Raw genomic sequence first — 26,910 nt, forward strand, 5'->3', positions numbered from 1 at the left:
CGTTATTAGATTACAGAATTAACAACTACCTGTTGTTCGGCTTGGCGTTATTAGATTACAGAATTAACAGCTACTTGTTGTGCGGCTTGGCGTTATTAGATTACAGAATTAACAACTACCTGTTGTTCGGCTTGGCGTTATTAGATTACAGAATTAACAGCTACTTGTTGTGCGGCTTGGCGTTATTAGATTACAGAATTAACAACTACCTGTTGTTCGGCTTGGCGTTATTAGATTACAGAATTAACAGCTACTTGTTGTGCGGCTTGGCGTTATTAGATTACAGAATTAACAACTACCTGTTGTTCGGCTTGGCGTTATTAGATTACAGAATTAACAGCTACTTGTTGTGCGGCTTGGTGTTATTAGATTACAGAATTAACAACTACTTGTTGTTCGGCTTGGCGTTATTAGATTACAGAATTAACAACTACTTGTTGTTCGGCTTGGCGTTATTAGATTTTTCAAGGAGTTGGGCTGATCGATGTTGCTGAAATGCCAGAAGTTTTCACGGAAAACTGATGAAGTTTCTCTGGTAAAACTGAACATAAAGTACCTAGATTTTTAACTCACGTACTGGTAATTAATGTTTGAAGCCGGTCCCACGATCTAACTAGCCTGCTCTCACCCGGAGGGTTCCGGGTTCGATTCCTGGCCAGCTCAGGCATTTTACCTGTATAAAGGGCTGGTTCCAGGTCCGCTCAGCCTACATGATTACCTTTAATTGAGGAGCTATTTAATGTTGAGATGATGACTCCAGTCTACAGAAACAGGAATGACGGCTGAAAAGATTCGTCACACTGACCACGCGTCACCTCACCTTCAAGCTGAGCAGCGGTCACTTGGCAGGCAAAGGCCCATTGGAGCTGTAGTTTGGTTTGGTTTTGGCGAGTTTCTAAGATAAGTAAGTAAACTCGTGTCCTCATCCCGAGGTGATGCAGCTTTTTTCAGGCACACCCCCATTGGAGGTGAGCTGCATGTACCAGTCCTCCTAGCAGTACCGGGAATCGAACCCGGGCCCCTGAGCTACGGAGGCGGATAGTTTAGCGAAATTGTTGATGGTTTTCATTGATTCCTGGATTTTCTGTATTCCCGTGTTGTACTTTTTTTTGGGGTCCCTCCAAAAATGGAGAATCGAGGTTCAGTAGAGACATGCGAGACAGAGACAATAGTGGTGGACAATCAAAAGACCCAACTTTTAGTGGTACTTCCCTACTGTGGTGTAACACGTTCACTTATGCGATGATACTTTCTCTACACTTGAAGCCTCACTCAGCACATCAGCACTGCATTTAAATGCTTTTCAACTGGGGTATTTTTTGCCCAGATGTGTCATGTTTCTGGATCTCTTCTAATTGCAGAATGTGGTAAACTAGATTTCAAATGTAATTTTCAACCTCTACTCAAAGCAACCAAGAAACAGTTATTTTTCCATTATGGTGACCAACAATCGATGCACAGAATTAGCACAGAGGCACAGAACATCGTAGCAGCCATTTCTTATCACCTTCCACATTAGGATGTAAACCCACAAGGACATAGCAGCATCGTCTCTACTTACGAGACAAACCAAAATGGTCTAACCAGGGTCACGAAGTACTCAAACACCTTTTTTTAACTATTTCTCAAAGGTCAGCCGGAAGAGAGTGTGAAGGTATAACCAGGCACGGAGCAAGTTGCTTGGCAGTAACTGTACATTTGTATATACAATGATCACTGGCTAAGAACTTTACTGCTCAGTTTGCAAGCATGACTTCTTTGTTTACAAACTGTTGTGTGATAAGATACAACCATTTGTTTTCTGGTTATAATTTTCAAAAACAGCTATTACATATATACATACACTGACCTCGCATCATATTTACATGTATGGTACCAATATACAGGGCTGACATTTCATTTCTAATCAACCAAAGCATCGTCTAAAACCATGTATACAGCTGAGAGTCCCTCCATTGTGTCAAACAGATACAAACAAGCTGCTAAAAGGCTGGAATTAGACTAGATACAGCTACATCACCAAAATGTTTTAAAGAAAAGTATCTGATCACAGTCAGGGAAACTACTTAAAGCACAGCACTGTCCCATACACAAAGTGCTTTTCGAGACTAGTTCTACAGGAACATCGGACCACAATTTAAAAATCTGCCTAACATTGGTCACTAGGTGGGAGACTTTAAATACAGATCTAAAGATACCACAGCTGAAGAACAGAAATATAGACAGGGACGGCCTCCATTAAGTAGATTCTGCTTTCCGCCGAGTCCTTCCTCTGCCGCTACGACTTCTTTTGATGGCAGCGTTATTCAGTTTCCTACCTGATCGTCCACAGTCCGAACAAGAAACCAGCTCCTCTGACAGCCCTGTCTTCTTGTTCTCGCTGGCATCCCCCAGGCAGAAGTCACAATATGGCGATGCTGAGGCCCGTTCTTTGTCCTCGGGCATCATGGTCATCACCTGAGAAGGCTATGCACAGAAATACATCATCACTAAATGTAGCAGAGGGAACAACACACACAATTCAACACCGGCTAAGAGTTCTACTGAGGCGATTTTAATAATTTAGAAAGCTCTAGTGGGGAAGAAAAACCTGTAACTCATTAACCTTACAGCTGTCAGCGATTTGCGTGTGTTTCCCTTAAATTACTGTACTGTATTAGGAACCATAATCTGTTCTCCTCGGCCATCAAGTTCATTCTACGACTATAATAACCCTATCATTTATTGTGGTGCCAGTCAGTGTCACATCTCAATAAGATAACTATGATTGTCATGAAGCTGTAAACCGGACGCGCCCCTTGTGTCAGTGCACGACTCCTTTGTAACGCCTGCTTTGCAAAGTTCTTAGTCAAGGGTCTATACTGACTCTAGTTGAGGGTAGCACAAATAAGTTGTAATTATGCAATCTATTCTGAATGGCTTCTTGCGCCCTAAGAGGTTTCATCTGCTCGAACATCATTATGTGTTTGCCAAGTTGCTTTAAAATAATTGAATTTTAGGTTTCATGAAACTGTTAATGTTTAAAAGACTGTTGGCTGAAGGACAAATGGTTCCATATTTTATTTGGGAATTTAATTGTATTGACATTTGTCCAGTTTGTAAGTTTGCTGGGGATCATCCCTCTAGCACTACACTCTACATCTTCATCATCTAGCTGTGAGAGAGAAAACCTTATCACAGTCTCAATTAATTCAACTGGTTGCTAACGGCAACAGTCCTCACTGGGCCATCCTCCATCATCATCATGTTCCAGTTTCCTGGGCCATCTTAATGAGCCTCTGCCCATCCATTGGGCTCTTCCCCTCCACCTGTCTTTCCAAATTTATTCTGGCTGTTCTTGTAGGTTGCATCCTCATCACATGCCCGTACCATTGTAGTCTGGATGTGACGTTTCGGTGTAATAGGGAGGTCTATTCCTCAACTCCTCATTTCTAAACTTGTCCATCTTTGGTCTTCTGGATGGCGGATCTAAGAAATTTCATCTCTGATGCTTGCAGTCTTTTTGTGAGGGTGAACGCTTCAATACCATCAGCTTTGAAATGACAATCTCAGTAAATGAGAAATTGAAGAAATTCTTAATATTCTACAGTTGTTTTCTCTTTTAATGACATTTATCAGCAAAAAGGTCTCGCTATGGGTACACTGACTTTGTGCATCTCAGCCAAGATCTGTATCAATTACAGTAAAACCTCCCTATAACGGACACCTTCGGGACCGAAAAAAATGTCCGTTATGAAGGGGTGTCCGCTCCCGAGAGGTTATGAAACCGGTACCATTAAACAAAAGTTGGAACACAATAACCCATGTATTGTATGTGTTAACAATTCTTGCAAATGTACCTTTAATTGTATACTGTATACAGTGTTGTACAATATACTGCACTGTACTCACATGAGAAAGTTGTAGATGGGCTGCTGCAGCTGCGATGCACTGTATTAAAGATAGAAAAACACTTCTATGTAAACCTCTATTGAGCACACTGTACACTATTACAGTTCACCATGTTAAAATTAAGAAGAACGTATGAGTTTTTGAAACTCAATCTCTAGCACAGTACAGTAAAACATTAGCACTTAAAAAATCCTTAATGTTCGTTTGTTTTGTCCATTTCGGTTTAGCAATGATGTTTTCACTATGTGCAATTAAATCCTGGGTCAAATTTACACCTTTTTCATCGTTTTGTTTATAATAAAATTCTTTCAGTCGCTTAACAATGCCGAGAGCCTCACTGTATGAGGTTATTGGCAGCACATTAATTTCCGTATTTTCTTCAAAGTCGTCATTAGCATCACCTTCACTCCCGCTTTCGTCAGAATCTTCATTTTTGTCCTTCTTCCCTTGGATTGACTGAAGAATAGTTTTCGTGTCTCCACTCTCACACTCTGTTGGCATATCTGAATCAATTTCGATATAGGTGTTCACCTGTACACTGTAATCTGCTGCATTAATCAACTCGTGTTGTTTCCATGTTGTCAGGAAGAGTATCCGATTCTATTTCGGGATGTCCACCACTAGCGGGAGACCCAGCTTTCAGAAAGCAGTTACGAATTGTTGAGGCTGTGACATTTTTCCATACGTTGGAGAACATTCAGCCCCTTTGTCAGTGTTTGAAGGGTTACTTTATTACCGTTAAGTTCTGATACTATGTGCTTCATCACTAACTGTCTATACATAACCTTAAAGTTCTGGATCACTCCTTGGTCAAGCGGCTGAGAAACTGATGGTGGGAGAAAGTCGATCTTCACATTTTGCAACATACTTGTATCCGGATGCGATGCTGCATTATCATTTTTCTGTCCAATTGTCCTAGCCACTCTGTGATTATTTCTCTGGTCATCCATAGTTTCCTATTCGCTTTCCATTCAATGCCAAACTTCGTAACGTCCATATTTTTAAAACACCTTGGTTTTGCAGCTTTTTCATGCTTTCCTATTCGCTTTCCATTCAATGCCAAATTTCGTAACGTCCATATTTTTAAAACACCTTGGTTTGGCATCTTTTCCTATCACAAGGGGCTTCTCCCGTTCTCCACTCATACTTGCACATAACAAGACCGTAAGACGTCCTTTCGCAACTTTTCCACCAGTACAACGATTTCCTTTGAAATACAAAGTTTTGTCGGGTAAAGCACGGAAAAATAATCCAGTTTCATCGGCATTCAAAATATTTTGCGGAGCATACCCGTCTATGATTGAAGGTATTTTTTCTTGCCAGTTGTCAACAATCTCCATATTAACACTGGATGATTCTCCGCAAATCACTCTGAAGTTGATACCATGTCGCTTTCTGAATCTTTCTAGCCACCCATTGGAGGCTTTGAAATCTCCAATACCTAATTCTGTCGCGAATTCTAACGCCTTTGCTTGTATCATTGGTCCTGAGACAGGGACATTCTGACTTCTTACTTTAGCGAACCACTCTAGCGTTGCCTTGTCAACGAGAGCTCCACTACCACTTTGAAACAGTTTAATGCACTATTCGTTGCCATTTAAATGGCATTCTTTCACTAGTTCCTCTTGCTTTTTCACAATTTCAGCTGCCTGTGTCTTTCCAATCTTAAACACTTCGGACAGTTTACGCACACCACACTTGTCACGTTTATGATAGTCTATTATGCCTACCTTTTCTTTTAAAGTTAAAAACTTCCTTGGAGCCATGTTTACACCAACTTACTAACATAAAATTGAACACATCAAAAGCCCAAGAGTCAATGAAAAGTAACCTGACAGTGAAGGTACGAATTCCAGGGCTGTCGAGCATGTCAGATCACACAACTTCTGGAAGTGATAGCGTAGCTTAGTGTTGCCTTCCAAGAATGTGTACAGCCAGGATCAAAAGTTACGGTATCTGTGATTCTTGGAAGTACTGGCTGTGCAAAAAGTAAGCGAATACATACTGTACAGGACACAAATACAGAATTTTTTTAAAAAGAAAGTGTCCGTTAGGAGAGGTTTAATTGGAGTTTCTTGTGGCCATGGTGTGTCTGTGTCCACAAAAAAAAGGGTATCCGTATAAGAGGGGTAAATTACTCATACACAACACGGCATTTAATGACAATGAGGGGTGTCCGCCGGTGAGAGCTGTCCGTTAAGACAGGTTTTACTGTATTTGGAACAATCAAACAATATGAAAGGGCCATCCTCACACATCTTAAATACTACTAGACCAGTATAAAAACATGATACAAAAGTGAGGAGAAAGAAATGAATAAAAATGCAATTTAGCGCTTATTTTTGGTAAAGGAGTCTTGGGTTCCTATTTATTCATTTGGAAGTTTCATGTTCACTGAAGAGAAAAACAAATTTATTGAGTAATTGTTTCAATTTTTTTGAAATTTTATTAGTGAGATCCTTTTTTATTTTTGAAAAGCTGCTGTCTGAAAAGAATTGTTCTTTTTTTTCAATATACTAGTTTTCTGTCATCAATACAGCAGTGTTCCCCTTTATTAACTTCGGTGTTTGTTGCAACGTATGGCTTTATTGGAAAGTACATACATACATTATCATTATAGACTGTTATGCCTTTCAGCGTTCAGTCTGCAAGCCTCTGTGAATTTACTAAATGTCGCCACAATCCTCGATTTGCAACTAGTGTTGTGGCCTCATTTAGTTCTATACCTCTTATATTTAAATTGTTAGAAACCGAGTCTAACCATCGTCGTCTTGGTCTACCTCTACTTCTCTTACCCTCAATAGCAGAGTCCATTATTCTCCTAGGTAACCTATCCTCCTCCATTCGCCTCACATGAACCCACCACCGAAGCCAGTTTATGCGTACAGCTTCATCCATCGAGTTCATTCCTAAATTAGCCTTTATATCTTCATTCCGAGTACCCTCCTGTGATTGTTCCCACCTGTTTGTATCAGCAATCATTCGTGCTACTTTCATGTCTGTTACTTCTAACTTATGAATAAGATATCCTGAGTCCACCCAGCTTTCACTCCCATAAAGCAAAGTTGGTCATAAAACAGACCGATGTAAAGATAGTTTCGTCTGGGAGCTGACTTCCTTCTTACAGAATACTGCTGATCGCAACTGTGAGCTCACTGCATTAGCTTTACTACACCTTGATTCAATCTCACTTACTATATTACAATCCTGGGAGAACACACAACCTAAATACTTGAAATTATTGACCTGTTCTAGCTTTGTATCACCAATCCAGCATTCAATTCTGTTGAATTTCTTACCTTCCGACATCAATTTAGTCTTTGAGAGGCTAATTTTCATACCATACTCATTGCACCTATTTTCAAGTTCCAAGATATTAGACTGCAGGCTTTCGGCACAGTCTGCCATTAAGACCAAGTCGTCAGCATAGGCCAAACTGCTTACTACATTTCCACCTAACTTAAACCCTCCCTGCCATTTTATACCTTTCAGCAGATTATCCATATAAACTACGAACAGCAAAGGTGAAAGATTACAGCCTTGTCTAACCCCTGTAAGTACCCTCAACCAAGAACTCATTCTACCATCAATTCTCACTGAAGCCCAATTGTCAACATAAATGCCTTTGATTGATTTTAATAATCTACCTTTAGTTCCATAGTCCCCCAGTATAGCGAACATCTTTTCCCTCGGTACCCTGTCATATGCTTTCTCTAGATCTACGAATCATAAACACAGTTGCCTATTCCTCTCGTAGCATTTTTCAATTACCTGGCGCATACTGAAAATCTGATCCTGACAGCCTCTCTGTGGTCTGAAACCACACTGGTTTCCATCCAACTTCCTCTCAACGACTGATCGCACCCTCCCTTCCAAGATGCCAGTGAATACTTTGCCTGGTATACTAATCAATGACATACCTCGATAGTTGCTGCAATCCTTCCTGTTCCCTTGCTTATAGATAGGTGCAATTACTGCTTTTGTCCAATCTGAAGGTACCTTACCAACACTCCACGTTAATTTTACTACTCTATGAAGCCATTTCATCCCTGCCTTCCCACTATACTTCACCATTTCAGGTCTAATTTCATCTATTCCTGCTGCCTTATGACAATGGAGTTTATTTACCATCCTTTCCACTTCCTCAAGCATAATTTCATCATTTTCCTCCTCCTCATGAGCTTGGCTGTTTGCAACACCGCCAGGATGATTTCCTTTTACACTGAGATGATGTTCAAAATATTCCCTCTACCTCTCCAGTGATTCCCCGAGATCTATTATGAGTTCACCTGAATTACTTAAAAACTGGTTTACGCCTAATTTGGGTAAAATGCGTAGCATTATGTTAGCTTATTATAATAAGTATAAATTAAATAATAATTTAGAGGATAAAGAAATATTCAAAAACTACAGGAAATTATATAAAAAACATATACATGAGGCTAAACTTGCAGCAAATGACAGGTATATCCAAAGTGCGAACAATAAGTGCAAAGCTGCATGGTCTATCATAAGAAGTGCTAGTCATACTTTAAATAACAAAGATGTGATTCCTCTAGAACCTGATCAGTGTAATAGGTATTTTATCAATGCACATGAAAGCACATGTGATCAGGATAATAGCTTTTCATCAGATGGCGATGCAAGTAAACATAATTTCTCAGACTGGTTGCATAACTTTGATCTTCCCTCAAATGTATTGAATAATGATTTTAGGTGGGTGGAAGTAAATCTGCAAACAGTCAGAAGTATTGTCACAAATTTGAATTCATCTAGTACCCAAGACATTTATGGTCTCTCTAACAATACAATCAAAGCAGTTATTGACATGATATTAATGCCATTGACATTTTTAATAAATTTAATGCTTAGACAATGTGTTTTTCCTGAGTGTTTAAAGATGTCTAAAGTGATACCTATCTTTAAAAAGGGGGATAGAATGTGCCCATCAAATTACCGCCCTATAACAATAGTACCCATTCTGAGCAAAATTATTGAATCCTGTATATTTATACAACTCGACGAGTACTTTTTCAGAAATAATTTGCTTTACAACAAACAGTTTGGATTTAGGAAGGGTCATTCAACGATAAAAGCAGTTGAATGTGTCATCAAAGACATATTAAATAATTTTGAGAATAAAACAGTCACAGGTGCTACATTAATTGACCTGACGAAAGCTTTTGATTGTGTCTCGCATGAAATCCTAATTCACAAGCTTGGTTATTATGGAGTAAGGGGTCATGAACTGAAATTAATGGCATCCTATCTCCATCAAAGGAGACAGATGGTGGTAATAAGTGATAAAAAATCTGGTATGGAAACGGTTAAAGCAGGTGTCCCACAAGGGTCTGTTTTGGGACCTTTCCTGTTTTTGGTCTATATCAATGACCTAGCATGTAATGTTCCCTGCACATCAGTTCTATATGCTGATGATACAACTTTCGTAAACAGTAATGTTGATATCACAACACTACAAAACCAAGTCAGCACATCTGTTAAAATTGCTGAAAACTGGTTTCATCACAATAAATTAACTATTAACGTCACTAAAACAGAAAATATCATATTTACCTTGGATCACACTGTAAATAATGGCTGCCGTAATTCTGTTAAATTATTAGGCCTACATATAGATACAAGACTTACTTGGGAAATACATACGTCAGAACTCTGTAAGAGATTATCCAGGGTGTGGTATCTGTTGCGGAAACTGAAAACCTGCATCAGTCGGGATATGCTACTTGCATCCTATCATGCTTTCTTTCACCCTCATATACTGTATGGGATCAGGTTATGGGGAAATTGTCCCACATCAAATAATGTATTTATATGGCAGAAAAAGGCAGTCCGTCTAATTGCTGGATTAGAATTTAGAGACTCCTGTAAAACTTCCTTTGTGAGCCTAAAAATTATGACAGTTCCCTGTTTATATATTCTTACAAATATTATGCATGTGAAAGAGAATCTTTCCAAATTTAAAGAAAGATCTACAGTTCACATGCACGACACAAGATACAAGAATGATCTGGATACTCCTTACTCTAGGCTTAGTAAAAGCACAAACAGCCACTGTTATCAACAGCTCAAGATGTACAATAAGCTTCCACTACCTATTCGAACATTAGACAATAGTGCATTTAACAAGGTACTGTCACAATTCTTAAGGAAAAAGGCATTTTATAGTGTAGAAGAGTATCTAGAATGTGGTATTTCAAAAACTGACCTAATATAGGTAGCTAAAATAATTTTTCTAATGACTCAGGCATAATTACTAAGATATTGTATATAGATTATTTTTATTTATACTGACAATACCTAGTGTACATTTTCTGTACTTGATGGTGGAAAAATAAAATATCTCTAAAAACACTGTTCATTTCCTTTTTCCCTCCCTTCCTAAGATTCTTTATTACAGTCCAGAAAGGTTTCCCTGCTGCTTGACCTAGCCTTTCCAGGTTATTACCAAAATCTTCCCACGACTTCTTTTTGGATTCAACAACTATTTGTTTCGCTCTGTTTCTTTCATCTGCATACAAATCCCTGTCTGCCTCGGCCCTTGTTTGGAGCCATTTCTGATAAGCCTTCTTTCTACGTTTACAGGCTGCTCTCACTTCATCATTCCACCAAGATGTTCGCCTTTTCCCATCTTTACACACAGTTATTCCTAGGCATTCCCTTGCTGTTTCTACTACAGGTAACTCAAATATAAAATTGTTATCTCTAAAAAAACAGTAATATGCTAATAATGTACAGATGTATTAGGGAACAGAGTTTTGTTTCATCTTGTTCCTGGCTGTCCAGTATAGGGCTGGTAAACTTCTATGTTCTTTGTTCGGTTGGGTTCAGTCCTGTATCAAGTGTGGTGGTGGTGATATTTTGTCTTGTTGGAAATGTATAGACTTCTACATTACAAGTGGTTATTTTCATTTTGACAGCACTGAAATTCAATAGATTAAATGTTTAACAATTCATATATTTAAAACCAACCTATTCAATACTAAAGTTTAAGCATATGGTACATGTTTCGCCTGCCATTGCATCATCAGGCATAAATTCTAAACTCCAAGTCAGAACTCTGAGTGGTCGCTACACTACAACTATTATTGAAGGTAAATAATACGTAATCTTTCTTGGATTTTTCTGTTTTTGTTAATTTTGATTTGGGTTGAAATTTTATTTTATGAATAATTCTGTTAATCATTTCTTTCTTATACCTGTTGTTTTTGGCTTCAATAATATGCGTATAACCAACATTTTCAAGATATACAGCTTTAAACTAGCATATAAAACTACACACAACAGTGCCAATATCATACACAATGCTAGAACAATCATCAGTAATAATAAACACAATCATTCAGGGGTATATCGGATAAAATGCAACAACTGTGTCACCAGCTACATCGGACGTACTGGCAGGAACTTTCAAATCCGTTATAATGCCATAAAACACAATCATTTTCCCTTCATAGGCCAGCACATTGAGGATTATAAACACAAATATCGAAAATGACATGCAAATTTTGAATATAAACCCCTAAGGGCCCCTTGCCCAACATAACAGAAGACTAGATCAATACGCCGACCCTAATTTCAGTATAAAGAAAATCACAGAAAAAACGAACATCATCTTTAATACAGTCATTCCATCCCTAAAAAATGCTTATCTCAAGAGAATCAGTAAACAAAACTTGACACGCCCAAGTCCACCCCTACCCCCTCACAGGCACAGGAAGTAGTACATAACCTCAAGACCACAATAGCAGTAAGTACACGTATAGAGATTCGTTCAACATATTAGTATCACATCTTTCACAGGTATATCATACAACTACAAAAAAGGCTTAATGCAACACATCATCTTAATATGGCAAAGGACATTATGACTCATCTTTTAATGTAAATAACTGGATTTTATATACAGCAACCTGCAATTTCTACACTTCCATCCAAGCCTCAACTGAATCCACACTACGTCAATATTTTGCCCTTTAGACATGCAAAGTGTTTCTTATCCTTTGTGACAAAAATATTCTTTTCAAATGAGATATTGGTATTTTAAAATGTAACTCATATTAAAATTTAGGCCACTGAGTTTTTAATATAATGCACAGTTGTGGACAACTAGACTTAATGATAGCAGTCAAACTGAAGAATTAAGAAACAGTGCAAGTCACAAACTCGAACATTCATAGGCATGAAAGTGTTTTACGCATATGTTGTTTTTATTGTATGTACATTCATAAGTTTTAAGCTTAAGAATGTTCACTTTTCTTAGATGCGCATTCATGCATGATAACATACACTTAACTTCCAACTTGACAAATGCGCTACTCATGAGTACAACCTGACATGTTACCGTCACATGATATTTCTTTCTAGATACGCTAATGTTTCTAATTGTACGATGTGTTATATGTCCAGCTGAGGATGACCGGTCCTGCATTTGTATTGATTACGTGGAGTTCTTGTCCTCTTTGCATTTGTGTGAATCATCAATACGGATATGAAGCTTATAAATTACGAAGTCGCATTTCTTTTCGATTATTCTTCATATCATAGACTTTCTTTGCATTTCCTGACAACATGTATACAAAGTTTGAAGAGCCATGCAAAATGGCAGTGCCCAGGTATCACACGTGTTTAGATAAGGATGAAATTATTCGTGAATTATGTACTGATAAACGCTTTGAATATCCAAGTGATGCTGAATATTTCGAGTTCGATGATGAAATATCTTCTAACGGAAATGTTTCAAGTGATGACGAGGATATAGCCTTATCATCATGGTGTGGCGCAGAATGAGTCTGATGTGTTACGGGTGTGTTGTTGTTGTTATTGTTGTTGTTGGAGCCATCAGTCCATAGACTGGTTTGATGCAGGTCTCCATGCCACTCTATCCTGTGCTAACCTTTTCATTTCTACGTAACTATTGCATCCTACATCTGCTCTAGTCTGCTTGTCATATTCATACCTTGGTCTACCCCTACCTTTCTTACCACCTTCACTTCCTTCAAAAACCAACTGAACAAGTCCTGGGAGTCTTAAGATGTGTCCTATCATTCTATCTCTTCTTCTCGTCAAATTTAGCCAAATCAATCTCCTCTCACCAATTTGATTCAGTATCTCTTCATTTATGATTCCATCTATCCATCTCACCTTCAGCATTCTTCTGTAACACCACATTTCAAAAGCTTCTATTCTCTTTCTTTCTGAGCTAGTTATTGTCCATGTTTCATTTCCATACAATGCCACGCTCCAGGCGAAAGTCTTCAAAAACATCTTTCTAATTCCGATATCAATGTTTGAAGTGAGCAAATTTCTTTTCTTAAGAAATCTCTTCCTTGCTTGTGCTAGTCTGCATTTTATGTCCTCCTTACTTCTGCCATCGTTAGTTATTTTACTACCCAAGTAACAATATTCATCTACTTCCTTTAAGACTTCATTTCCTAATCTAATATTTCCTGCATCACCTGCCTTTGTTCGACTGCACTCCATTACTTTCTGATCTTATTTATTTTCATCTTGTACTCCTTACTCAAGATTTCCTCCATACCATTCAGCAGCTTCTCGAGATCTTTGGCAGTCTCAGATAGAATAACAATATCATCAGCAAATCTCACGGTTTTTATTACTTCTGCTTGGATTGCGATTCCCTTTCCAAATTCCTCTCTGATTTCCTTTACTGCCTGTTCTATGTAAACATTGAAAAGGAGGGGGGACAAACTGCAACCTTGCCTCACTCCTTTCTAGATTGCTGCTTCTTTTCGAAAGCCCTCGATTCTTATCACTGCAGACTCATTTTTATACAGATTGTAGATAATTCTTCGTTCTCGGTATTGGATCCCAATCACCTTCAGAATCTTAAATAGCTTAGTCCAATCAACATTACCGAATGCCTTTTCTAGATCTACGAATGCCATGTACGTGGGCTTGTCCTTCCTGATTCGATCCTCTAAGATCAGACGTAAAGTAAGGATTGCTTCACGTGTTCCTATATTTCTTCTGAAGACAAATTTATCTTCTCCCAACTCAGCTTCAACTTGTTTTTCCATTCGTCTGTAAATAATACGTGTTAAAATTTTGGAGGCATGAGATACTAAACTAACTGTGCGGTAGTTTTCACATCTGTAAGCACCGACTTTCTTGGGAATAGGTATAACAACATTCTGCCGAAAATTGGATGGGACTTCTCCAGTCTCATACATCTTACACACCAGATGGAATAACCTTGCCATGCTGGTTTCTCCTAAGGCAGTCAGTAAATCAGAGGGAATGTCATCAATTCCAGGTGCCTTGTTCCTATTGAGGTCACTCACAGCTCTGTCAAACTCGGACCTCAAAATTGGGTCTCCCATTTCATCAGCATCAACAGCCTCTTCATGTTCCAGAACCAAATTATCTACATCTTTACCTTGATACAGCTGTTGGATATGTTCCTGCCATCTTTCTGTTTGTCTTCTTTCCCTAGAAGTGGCTTTCCATCTGGGCTCTTAATATTCATACACCTAGATTTCCTTTCTCCAAAGGTTTCCTTGATTTTCCTGTATGCAGCATCTACCTTTCCCAGAACCACACAACCTTTGACATCCTCGCTCTTTACAAACAGTTTTACAGTCAAAAAACAGAAGAATTTTTTAATGAGACAAAGTTATTTGATAGTTAACAAAGACCCCACTGTAAAAATTCAGCAAGATTTTAAAACTTTAATAAAAAGCTCTAATTTTCTTTTCAACGAACAAGAGCAACAAAGACTTTTCAACATGAACCCTACCGCCAGAGCTTTGCCGAGGATTCATAAGGACACCCCAATGCGTCCCATTATAAATTGTAGGAATAGCCCTACCTATACAGTATCCAAATTCATTCATAGGTTTTTAAAAAAGCATTATGTTTTCAACAATAAATCCCCCCTTAAGAAATTAAATTAATTTTTGCAAAATATTGAAGAAATTTGAACTGCAACCCAACCATATTTTATGTTCTTACGATATCACAAACATGTTTCCAAGCATTTCTACTAAAGAAACCATTAATATTATCCATGACAACATCAATAATTTTTTTTTACGTTAATAATTTCATACTTAGGTTCCGTATTGAAACAAGATTTACATCAAGGAAAGGACAATAATTTCCACCTTTTCAATACTATATATTGTGTGAAAGTTTTACATAACAGTTAAAACATCACAACTTTTGTACATTCGGTACCGGTTTTGACAGATTCCCTGTCATCATCAGCCAAGAATAATTAAACAAAAACAAGTATAGATCATGACTCTTATGGTGTGATTACAATGGTGGATTAAAAATATACATTATATGTTTAAAATAGTATATACATACACAAATTGAGGTCAGTAAAATAGGCATATTTCTGTAAGGTGTACACCTTAATATTTCTAATTAAAAGGTTAGCGTGTTGATGTAATATATAGTAAAATTTGATTGTAGGCTTAAATCTGTAATATTTTAACTTTTTGACCAGTCGATTTGTTGAAGTCATGTAGCCATGTTTGACCCATTAAAATGGTAAACAAACATTTTGTCAAATGGTGTTCCACATAAAATATGTACAATAAAATTCGATTGGAGCTTCAACTTGGACTCAAGAAAGGAAGAATTATATTAAATGTTCAATGCAAGCAGAAATAGATGAGTTGATTTTTCACTACGTATTGATGTTGATAGTTAGAATGTCCATTGAACAGTTGAAAATGTCGACTTGTATTCTGAAATGTTGGTTTACATTATTTTGAGGAAATAGTGATTGAGGTTCTTGCTTAGGTGGTACTTGAAGATCTTGTGTTGTAAGTTGTGAATGCATAAATAGTTTGGAAAGATCCTGATCCAAGTCGGAACCTATAAGAAATAAAACGCGATTTGAAGTTATATGAGAATCAGAAGGAGTTAAAATTCGCGAAATATTAGCGAAATGAAGGACTCACCTCAGGTGCCAAGTTGATAGTAGCTATATCGAAGTGGAACTAACAGGCTGAATGTGAAGAGACGGACCTCTGAAGGAAGCAAGGAGGGGCGAAGTTACTAAGGGGAAGAGGAGGCGCGGTGGAGACGGGACTATAATCGGATGGGCGCGAAAGGCGGTAGGGGTAATATGTAAGCGTGTTATGGATTGTTTTGAAGATAGATCGATTTTTGGGTATTTTAAGATTGTTCGTAGGTTTGTCGGATAAATCATTGAGATTAAAATTTGAATTATGATACTGATCAAGTGAGATGTAAAATTGTTCAGTGAAATCAAGTATAGGACCTTTATTTATTATTTCAATGATGTCTATATCGTGGTCTATGCCATAAAATTTGTGTTTATAGTCATGTATATGTTGGCCTACTGCGGAAAATTTTCTGTATTTAATTGCATTTACGTGTTCTGTATATCTAATTTTGAACGATCTACCGGTCTGTCCGAGGTAGGTACTGAGACAGTCGTTGCAATGAAATCTATAGACACCTGACTTTTCAAAAGGGTTGGAAGGGTTGATTGAGTTAGAGTTGTGTAGAATGTCTAGGTTTCTATTATTAGTTCTGAAGGAAATGTTAATATTTTGCTTCTTAAATATATTTGTAATATTATGGATATTGTGGTTATAGGTAAAAGTTGAAAAAGTTTTTGATTTAGTAGTTTGTTTTATTAGGTTCGATTTTGGGCGATGTCTGAATTTGTTGATTATATTTTCTATAAAATTCTTTTTGTAGCCATTATAAAATGCGATATTGCGTATGGTGTTTAATTCTTTATTAAGGTCTGATTTCGACATAGGAATATTGAATGCTCGGTGTACTAGGCTATTGTAGGTAGCCCGTTTATGATTAGGGGGATGAGTAGAGTCCTGTTGTATTGTCGTAGCAGTATGTGTGGGTTTTCTATAAACTTTATATTTAAAGGAAGATGGGAGCCTGGTGATAGTGAGATCTAGAAAATTGATGGTATTGTTGACTTCGGATTCTAGTGTGAATTTAATGTCTGTGTCGATAGTGTTAAGATATGTTACAGTGGTAGTTGCGTCTGTAGTGCGTTGGTCCATAATAATAAATACATCATCGATGTAGCTAGCCCAGAGATGTATGTTGTTAAATGTTGCGTTATTGTCTATTTTTGTATGTTCTAAAAAATCTAGATATATTTCTGCTAAAATGCTACTATCAACTTGGCACCTGAGGTGAGTCCTTCATTTCGCTAATATTTCACGAATTTTAACTCCTTCCGATTCTCATATAACTTTAAATCGCGTTTTATTTCTTATAGGTTCCGACTTGGATCAGGATCTTTCCAAACTATTTATGCATTCACAACTTACAACACAAGATCTTCAAGTACCACCTTAGCAAGAACCTCAATCACTATTTCCTCAAAATAATGCAAACCAACATTCAAGAATACAAGTCGACATATTGAACGGTTCAATGGACATTCTAACTATCAACATCAATACGTAGTGAAAAATTAAATCATCTATTTCTGCTTGCATTGAACATTTAATATAATTCTTCCTTTCTTGAGTCCAAGTTGAAGCTCCAATCGAATTTTATTGTACATATTTTATGTGGAACACCATTTGACAAAATGTTTGTTTACCATTTTAATGGGTCAAACATGGCTACATGACTTCAACAAATCGACTGGTCAAAAAGTTAAAATATTACAGATTTAAGCCTACAATCAAATTTTACTATACATTACATCAACAAACTAACCTTTTAATTAGAAATATTAAGGTGTACACCTTATAGAAATATGCCTATTTTACTGACCTCAATTTGTGTATGTATATACTATTTTAAACATATAATGTATATTTTTAATCCACCATTGTAATCACACCATAAGAGTCATGATCTATACTTGTCTTTGTTTAATTATTCTTGGCTGATGATGACAGGGAATCTGTCGAAACCGGTACCGAATGTACAAAAGTTGTGATGTTTTAACTGTTATGTAAAACTCTCACACAATATATAGTATTGAAAAGGTGGAAATTATTGTCCTTTCCTTGATGTAAACATCAATAAACACAGCGGCCTTAGTAAAATGGAAATTGAAGAATTCATAAAGATATTGAATTTCGTTCTAAACAATAATTACTTCTCGTTTAATGGAAAATATTATCAGCAGAAAGGCCTCTTTCTGGCATTCTAGCAGATATTTACATGGACTCTATAGAACATACTAAAATTGTTTCACAAGTAAAGGGTGTTTGTGTTGATGATGCTTTCGTGGACATTACTAATAGTGATGATCTATTAGTTTCTCTAAACAAAATAGATCCTAATATCAAATTTACCAAAGAAGATGAGGTGAATAATTCTTAAAATTTTTTAGACTTCACAATTACACGCTTGAATAACACTTTTGAATTTAAAATTTTTAGGAAACCTGCTCATTCACCCATAACTATTAAAGATTCGTCCTTACATCCTAAGGCCAAAAACCTAGCTGCCTATCATAGCCTAATATATAGGGCACTAAAAATTCCTCTTTTGCCAAAAAGTTTGGGAATAGAGCTGAATTATATAAGACAGTTAGCTCAGTTCAATGGCTTTAAAATAAATATAATCAACTGGTTAATTAATAAGATCAAAATTAGGCTATCTTCCAACCTAGTCCCAGAGAAATCTAAGAAAAATAGCTACACCACGTTTACGTATAATAGCCCGGCTATTCATCAGATCACTAACGATTTAAAAAACGTGAACATAGCCTTCAGGACAGTAAATAATAACCAGAACATATTCCTCAACCACAATAAGGTCAGTAATAATAACAACAACATTTACTCAAGTTCAGGTGTTTATAGGTTAAAATGCACACAATGTGGACTCGCGTATCTTGGTCAAACAGGGAGGAGCTTTTACACAAGTTAACTGGAACATTACAAGAAGTATTCAGCCATAAGCCAGCATATGAGTGAAACGGGACATAAATTCACCTCAGTAGAGAAAGATTTGACAATCGTTAGAAGTCTAGATAAGGGGAAGTTATTAAGTATGACGGAAAACTTGTACATTTATCTGGAACAAACTTATAATAAAAATAATAATCTTAACAAGGTCATTGACAACAAGAATCCTGGGACGCACAAATTGAAACTCACTCCCCCTTTCCCCCTACGCTCCACCCCTCCGTTATCGCATCAATATTACACTAGAAGTAACAAGGTTAGTCGTTCAGACAGGTGGTTCCAGCTAACATCTGACTGGACAAGTAAGTTGTATGGGGTAAACACTTTCACTTTACAATTATGATTATATTGGGCTCTACATTCATCATTCTAAATTCCTCTTTTCTCTTATTCAGTTACAGAGAACTCATAATTCCTTCCAAGGTTGAACAATGCACCAACGGGAACGTTAATCGACAAGAATGGCACAATATTCCACAGATGAGCACTAATGAATGATATCAACAATGTGTTTCCAACATACTTGTTTTAACCTATAAAATATTACCGTCCAACCATGCTTCTTTCTAAAGGAATATTCAAACTCAACATGATCGGCTTTATACCACGGTTCAGGTTTTGTAACAATATACTTACGACATAGGTGACTATATCCACCTTTGTACGAACCAACTGTAAAACCTTCAACCTAATGTTCATCCATACAGTGGGAGAAGCCCCAATTCACGCTGTGATCAATCTCTAGTCAATTAAACTTTCATCCATACAGTAGGAGAAATCCAATTTTACAGTTTGGATGTTTTCTGGTCACTGTAAAAATAAATAATTTAGTTGCTTCCTCGTTCACAAATTTTGGCTATTAATTAATGTACATATTGTAAACTATGTAAATATCACCTAAGGCACCACTTTTGTAAAAAAATTTAACATAAGATCATTGTATTTAGTATTAAGTTCCAATGTCGAATAGATTTAAGACTTGACCTTAAGATCAGTATTAGGCTGAAGATGCCCAGAACTAGGGCGAAACATGTTCCTAACTAGTGTTTATAATTCATGTAGGATTTAATCACTACAAAATATAACTGTATTGAATAGGTGGACACAATAATTTATTCTTGAAAGAATTTTACTTATTGCCTCCGGTAGTGGAGCTATGCATCTCTCGCTGATGAGTATTAGGAGAGGACAGCAACTCAAGGCCTCTGCATTAAATTTTAAATTCCGTTGTCATTTTCTTGGTAAACTATTGGTAATAATCTGTAAAGCCGTTTTCTATTTGCATTGTAAGATGGTCGTATTTATGTTTATATTCCCTGTTAAATTTCCCCGGCGTATTTCATTGACAAAGTCATGCTAACCTTCTTAAATGTAATCATTATATTTCATTGCTATTTTCATTTTCAGAAGAACCATCGACAGGAACCCCGTTGTTTCTTGATTGATTATGTTATCTTTTAATAGGTGTAGTAGACCTTGTTAATTTTTTTAAAATTGTTAGTAAACCAGACTGAACGGTAAACGCTCTAACGTCTTCTTTCCCTACAACGTCACGTAAGATCGTTTGCGCTGTAGGGTTTCTGGTCCGCTTTCCTATATCCTTTCTCTAGTTGTCATGTTGGTAATCCTGCGTATCTTTGTTTCTAGCCATGTGTATGTTGTTGAAATTTGAAATGTTTTTCATGGTGTGTTGTCGGCTGACGTATGTTCCTTCAGGTTTGTTATTTTGATTATTACCTTATTACTTTGTTTGATATGTGCAAATTTAATGTGATCCAACCTAAAGGAGGGGGGGTGTGTGTGTGACATCTGATAGCTGAGGCATGGTTGTAGAAGAAAGAGACGCGAAAGCGGTAACCCTTATCTAACCTAAAAAAATAACCTGGTATCTCCTAACGTAATTTCTTGTTAACATGTCTCGTGTGGTCCCTATCCCTTTCCATTTGAGGAAGGAGGAATTAGTTTATGAACTTCGTATTCGTAAATTGAATTCGACAGGAAGGGTTAGAGATGACGCAAGCTTGTTAAAGCAATCGCCAAATGTACCAGTATCCGTACCCGGTTTATCAACAGGCGAAGTGTGCGCATCTTTGACCATTGTTAGAGATAAACTTATCGAATTCGAAGCTAATCTTTTGTTCCTTTAAACCGTCTAATGCTCAGTTAACACGTGTGAAAGCCCAAGTGCAGCATTACGTGGACAGGATTCATAACCTGTTAGCTCTTAATTTATCTGCAAACAAGCGACAGGAATGCGAGCTGTTTTTAATCGCAGTTTTCCGGTATTTTCGATAAAACAGTTGGCTTGCTGGAAGGCTATGCATTGCCTAGCTCAAGTTCTGTAGTTAAGGTGTGTATTCCATCTGAAACTTGTGACAGTGACACTATCTCAGTATCTACTGCTTCACAAATTAGTAATGTGGTGACTTGTGATAATGTTGCCCTGCAATCTTCTCCCGTTATATTTACAAGTGCTTCTCTGCCCGTGAGTAATGCCAGTGATGGTTCTTTTACACAAGTGGGAATGTCTATCATTCCTATGGGGACTGTTAATTCTACTGTATTTTTATCTCAGCCTTCTGTTGCAACAGAAGCTGTTTCTCTTCCAATAAAGCAAAGTTATCCCCACGTCCAAGTGTAATCTGTATCAAACACCTTGGTTGTTTCTCAAATGTGCAAGAACGTTTCGCAGATGCGAATATCTGCGCCGGTCTCGTTGCAATCTAACTACAGTCCTAACCTCACTTTCAGTACTCGAAACTTTTCGCAAGTGTGTTTGAACCAACATTACTATACAACTGTGATTCCTTCCCAGCTACGTACTACGCCTGCTATTTGTCAAATGTTTGCTAATTTACCTCACCCGTTAACTGCTCTATTTAAGGGTGTATCTTAAGTTCACCGCTAATTCAACTGATGAGATCATTACCTTTCTATGTTTCTTGGTGGAATTTAAAGATCAGGGTATTGTATACTCTTTAAGTAGTGATAATTTCTTCCATTGGAGCACTTTCTGAACACAACATAAGAGCTACTTCTGAAAAGTGGACAATTGACCAATTTCACGCGCATGTGCTTGAGTACATTATTCCTTCCCGTGCATTGTCTTCTTTGGTGCAAAGGTATTATTTCCGTGTACAGCATTTGAATGAAACATTGTCTGAATATATTCAGGACATTAAGTTTAATGCTAGGATTTTTATGCTCAACTATTCTGAGTCTCAAATGGTTGCTAGCATTGTTGAGGGTCTTGCACCTAATTTAACATATGCACAGTAGAGTTTTCCACGTATTCAATACTAAGTTGTATTTACAATGTTATTTACAATATATGGGACTAGTTTCAACCCTACTTGGGGTCATCATCAGCCTTATTAAACATATTGAACATACACAAGATTTGGCAAAATCTTAAAACATGTTTCTAAGCAGTAAGAATCTTATAAATATATAATTTACAATATGAAGTGTGGTTGAAATTAGGCAGGGGTTATGGCGCTCAAACTGTTGCAAATTAAAATGAAATATTATGTGTGATGTAGGTGAGTAATAATTAATACAAGTACACTAAACATGCTGAAAAGTCAGGAATAAAAGTACAATCGAAGTGCTCTGTGTTGTAAACAATTTTGGTATGATTAGACTCATGGAATTCAGTAGGTCCTGGTAATACGTAACGGTTGTGGACCGAGTGCTAGGGTACTAAGAATGAACATAATGAAAACTGACACACACATAAAAAATATACAAGTATGTATGTACACTGTCTGAAAAAGAAAATGTGTAGCTGATATTCTCTAGAAGAAGAGTCGACTATACACTATATCAGCTTAAGCGGAGAATTTGGCACTTGGTGTATTAAGTAACAAGGCTGCGTTGATGGGCAGCATGGTTGATTGTTGGAGTTGTGCAGAATGTGAAGTTGTTTGAATTCTTGTTGATAAAAAAGTAGACACTGCGCGTGGTGATATTAATTGGTGGAATTCTTATTTCATAGCGGAAAACAGATTGGACCTATTAAATTTGAGAAAAGCCAGTAAAAAGCAAAGTATGCGGAAAGAGGAAAAGACCACCATAAGGTGAATGGACACTCACCTCACGCTGCGGTGTGTGTAGCTTAGCTGATAGTGTGCGACTAGTGGCGGGGAGGAGGGCAGGCGCACGCGGGTTGGGTGGAGTGGAGGTGGCTTGGGTGGTGAGGAGGGGCTTGGAAGGGGGAGGAGAGGGGGGAACTTAAGGGGGAGCGGAAGGGTGAGGGAGAAAGGGTAAATGTTTCAAAAAAGTACATTTAATTAAACTTAGGAATGAGTTCTGGTTGGCTGAATTATTGTTTTTGAGAAAAGTGATAAATAGTGCATTGGCACTGCTGGTGGCTTCAAGTAGCCTATGCAGTGGCCTCCACGGTATGCACTAGCCTTGCGTCTTGGGTGGTGTGCTAAGTCTCAACTGACGAGCCTAACTTAGCACACGAGGGCGAAACGCAGGCAACCAAGAATGAGTTAGCTGGAAAATTTATAATGTCCAATAACGGACCATTATATTGGTATTTTAAAAGTGATAAATAAATCGAAAAGTATGTTGGGTTTCTCTGAGATTTCATTAACATTATAATTGGCGTTAAAATATTGGTCTAGATAGATAGATGCCTTTATTGGTGGCAAAGTTAGGGCTCAAGGCCCTCTCTTACACTTAACCACTAGACGAGTATACATGTACATAACTTATACAGTACTTACAAATACAAATAAAACAAATAATATTAATAGCAAAAACAACAGTAATAATATTAAAAATACCAAAAGAATCCTTAATTTTAAAATACACTGCAATAATCCATTCATTCATTCATTCATCAATTATCCAGCAAGTCAGCAGGATCTACTCAACAAATACTCGCGGCATTTTAAACTTTTGATGAGAGGGATTGTCCCTAATGTTCGCAAGTAGCAAATTCCACGCCCTGGACGTAGAGATTATAAAGGAGCAGTTGTAAGCAGCAGTGCGGTTTACAGGTATGGTAAGAGAGGAGCCAGATCTCGTATTGTGGTCATGATATGACGAGAGGTAAGAAAAAGGTGAAGAAAGATAGTTGGGAGTATTAGTAGAAAGTATTTTGTGCAGTAGTGATAACATGTGAAATTCACGGCGCTGGTGCACTCGAAGCCACGACAATTCCTTATAATATGGTGATATGCGAGCATCATATCGCAGATTAAATATGTATCTTACGCAGCTGTTGAGGCTCCGGTCGAGTTTCTTGTTACTGTCGCAGGTAATTTCAGTCAACACAGTGTCACAATAGTCAAGTATAGGTAGTTTAAGAGAGTGAATTAGTTGTACTTTAAGTCGAACCGAGAACGCATTGCAGAATCGCTTCAGAGAATATGAGCATTTGTGTACTTCATTACATGTGCTTATCACCTGTTGAGTCCAATTTAGGGTCTCAGTCATAATAATTCCTAAGTTAGTCACTGAAGTAGAGTAGGGTATGATTTCATTGTTTGAAATTATTGGAGAGATGTCCCGCTGCTTAAGGGAATATAGGTTTTTACTGGTACTGATAATAATAACTTGAGTTTTATTCGGGTTTATTAGTAAACTGTTTTCATTTGCATAGTCACTAAGATGTTTTAGGTCGGAATTTATTTTAGTAATTGCAGTATCAATATCACTCGGTTTTGAATGACAGTAAATTTCTACATCATCTGCGTACACTTGCACTTTGCAGAATTTAAGAGCTTTCGATATATCATTAATTTGGATGATAAATAACAGTGGTCCTAGGACCGACCCCTGAGGGACACCGAGGGTCTTACTTTGCCACCCTGTAGTCACATTTCCCACTGTCATACGTTGTCGGCGATTTTCAAGGTAAGAGGAAAAGAACTGAAGCCACACACTATTAAAATTTAGTTCTCGAAGTTTGTGCGGTAGTAACTGAGGGTTGACGGTGTCGAAGGCACTACTCAGATCTAATAATGTCAGTATAGTCACGTCGCGTTGGTCCATTGGACGTCTAATATCATCTGTTACTCATAGTAAAGCTGTCGTAGTGCTATGTCCTTTCCTGAAGCCGGATTGGAAGGGATTGAGGAGGGAATGCTTGGTAAGGTATTCAGTAATTTGTGTGTGAACTAGGCATTCAAGTACCTTGGATAGGGGTGATAGGATGGATACTGGACGATAATCTGAAGGAGAATCCAACTTGGAGCTCTTCGGGATGGGTCTAATTAATGCATCTTTCCAACATCTGGGAACACTCTGTTTGTCAGGCAGTAGTTAAATATATGTGTTAATCTAGGTGTATGTGGTCATTTTCCATTATGTTGAGTAAAGGCCCTTATTTGCTAATTCAGGGATGTCCATGTTCTGTTCAATATTGGTAAAATTATGGCTATAATCTTGCACGTGTTGGCCGATAGCTGAAAACTTACTGTATTTTATTGCACGAGTGTGCTCATGGTATCTTATATTGAAGTTTCTTCCGGTCTGCCCAATGTAGGATTTTTCACAGGTGTTGCATTTGATCCTAAAGACTCCTGATTTAAAAAAACTGCTGGTCTTGTTGATATGTAAAGTATTGTGTAAAACGTTCATGTTCTTATTGTTGGTTTCAAAGCTATTTTAACGCCTTATTTCTTAAAGATATTGGTTAACTTGTAAACATCATTGTTAAACGTGAAGGTGGAAAATGTTACAGGTTTAGTTATTTCTTTTTTGAGGTTGGTTTTAGGGTGATGCTGTGTTTATTCATTATCCTTTCTATAAAATGATTGCTGAAGCCGTTGAATTTTGCACTTCCGCGGATTGTGTTTAGTTCATTCTTTAGATCTTTCTTGGACATAGGTATGCTAAAAGCTCGATGAACTAGGTGACTGTATGTAGCTCGTTTGTGGGACTGTGGGTGCACTGAATCTTGGCGAATGGTGGAGGCTGTTTGAGAAGGTTTTCTGAATATTTTATAACTGAAAGAATCTCAGTCTCTAGTGGTAGTTAAATCTAGAAAGTTAATTTTTTGATTTGATTTGGATTCTAGTGTGAATTTGATAAAATGAGGATCAATCATTGTTGAGTCTTAGGAGGGTGGTAGAAGCGTTAATTGATTTTTGTCTATGATTATGAAAACATCGTCAACATATCTGGCCCAGAAGTGAATGTTTTCAAATTCATTGTCAATTTTGGTGTATTCGAGGAAATCAAGGTATATTTCTGCCAAGATGGCTGAGGCCAGCGATACCATTGCCATTGGTATATGACATTGTTGAAAGTGAAAAAGTTATTGTTGATAACTAGTTTTAATACTGTGACAAAATCTTGTATCTCTAGTTTGCATAAGTGTCTGTTTTTGTTTAATAAATTGTTTTCAATTATCAGAATTAACTTTGATACTTGTATGCTAGAGTACATATTTAGAATATCGAAAGAGTGAATAGAGTAATCTGGTTGCATAATGAACTTGTTTAGTTTTTCTACTAGCTCTGATGTGTTTCTAATAGAATTTTTGGATAAAAATTGATAGTTTTTTTCTTAAGAAACTTTGGATGAATTGTGATATTTTGTATAAGGGGCTTGGTCTATAGTTGATAATTGGGCGAATGGGAACGCCGGCCTTGTGTATTTTGGGGAGAGCTTTAGCAGTGGGGAGACCTAGGTTCATATGTACGAGTTTGGATTTTTCCTGTTCAGTAAATAAAAATGAAGTGTCTTTGAATTTTTTGGGTGGGATCTTTTTTGATTATAGAAATTAAAAAGGTTTTGTTTTATTAATATATTCTTTTTTATCCATAATCACTGTTGCATTGCCTTTGTCAGCTTTGGTTATGATGAGTTCGTTGTCTTTGATTTTCTTTTTGAGGGCATATATGCACTTTTGTTCACCTATTTTTTCCCTATTACTGATCATTCATGGGGTTGCTGAAATTGGAGAGGATGTTGCTCAGTTTCCTTTTAACATCGGTTCCAACTTAATTTTGTGTATCTTCTGGCATTTTTCTTCTGATTCTGTAATCATGGTGGTGGCTATGTTGAGGCTGTTCAAATTGGGCCAGTTGTGTTTGGGTGCTTTGGCTAAAGTTAACTTAGAGGTGTGTTT

The 26,910-nt window shown here is 37.2% G+C and overlaps 1 protein-coding gene across 2 annotated transcripts in view; it reads right to left on the reverse strand.

Annotated features, from left to right (window-relative positions):
* The window catches only part of d4, a 548,883-nt gene that overhangs the window by 145,094 nt on the left and 376,879 nt on the right, over positions 1–26,910 (reverse strand). For both annotated transcript variants that reach the window (XR_010860741.2, XM_067151017.2), the window contains exon 7: positions 2,319–2,466. Coding sequence is in view for 1 of the 2 variants with exons in the window: in XM_067151017.2 (XP_067007118.1) it covers positions 2,319–2,466 (148 nt within the window). In the remaining variant the exon portion in view is untranslated. The remainder of the gene's footprint in view (positions 1–2,318; positions 2,467–26,910) is intronic.

Source organism: Anabrus simplex, chromosome 7 (assembly GCF_040414725.1).
Source record: "Anabrus simplex isolate iqAnaSimp1 chromosome 7, ASM4041472v1, whole genome shotgun sequence".
Lineage (NCBI taxonomy): Eukaryota > Metazoa > Arthropoda > Insecta > Orthoptera > Tettigoniidae > Anabrus > Anabrus simplex.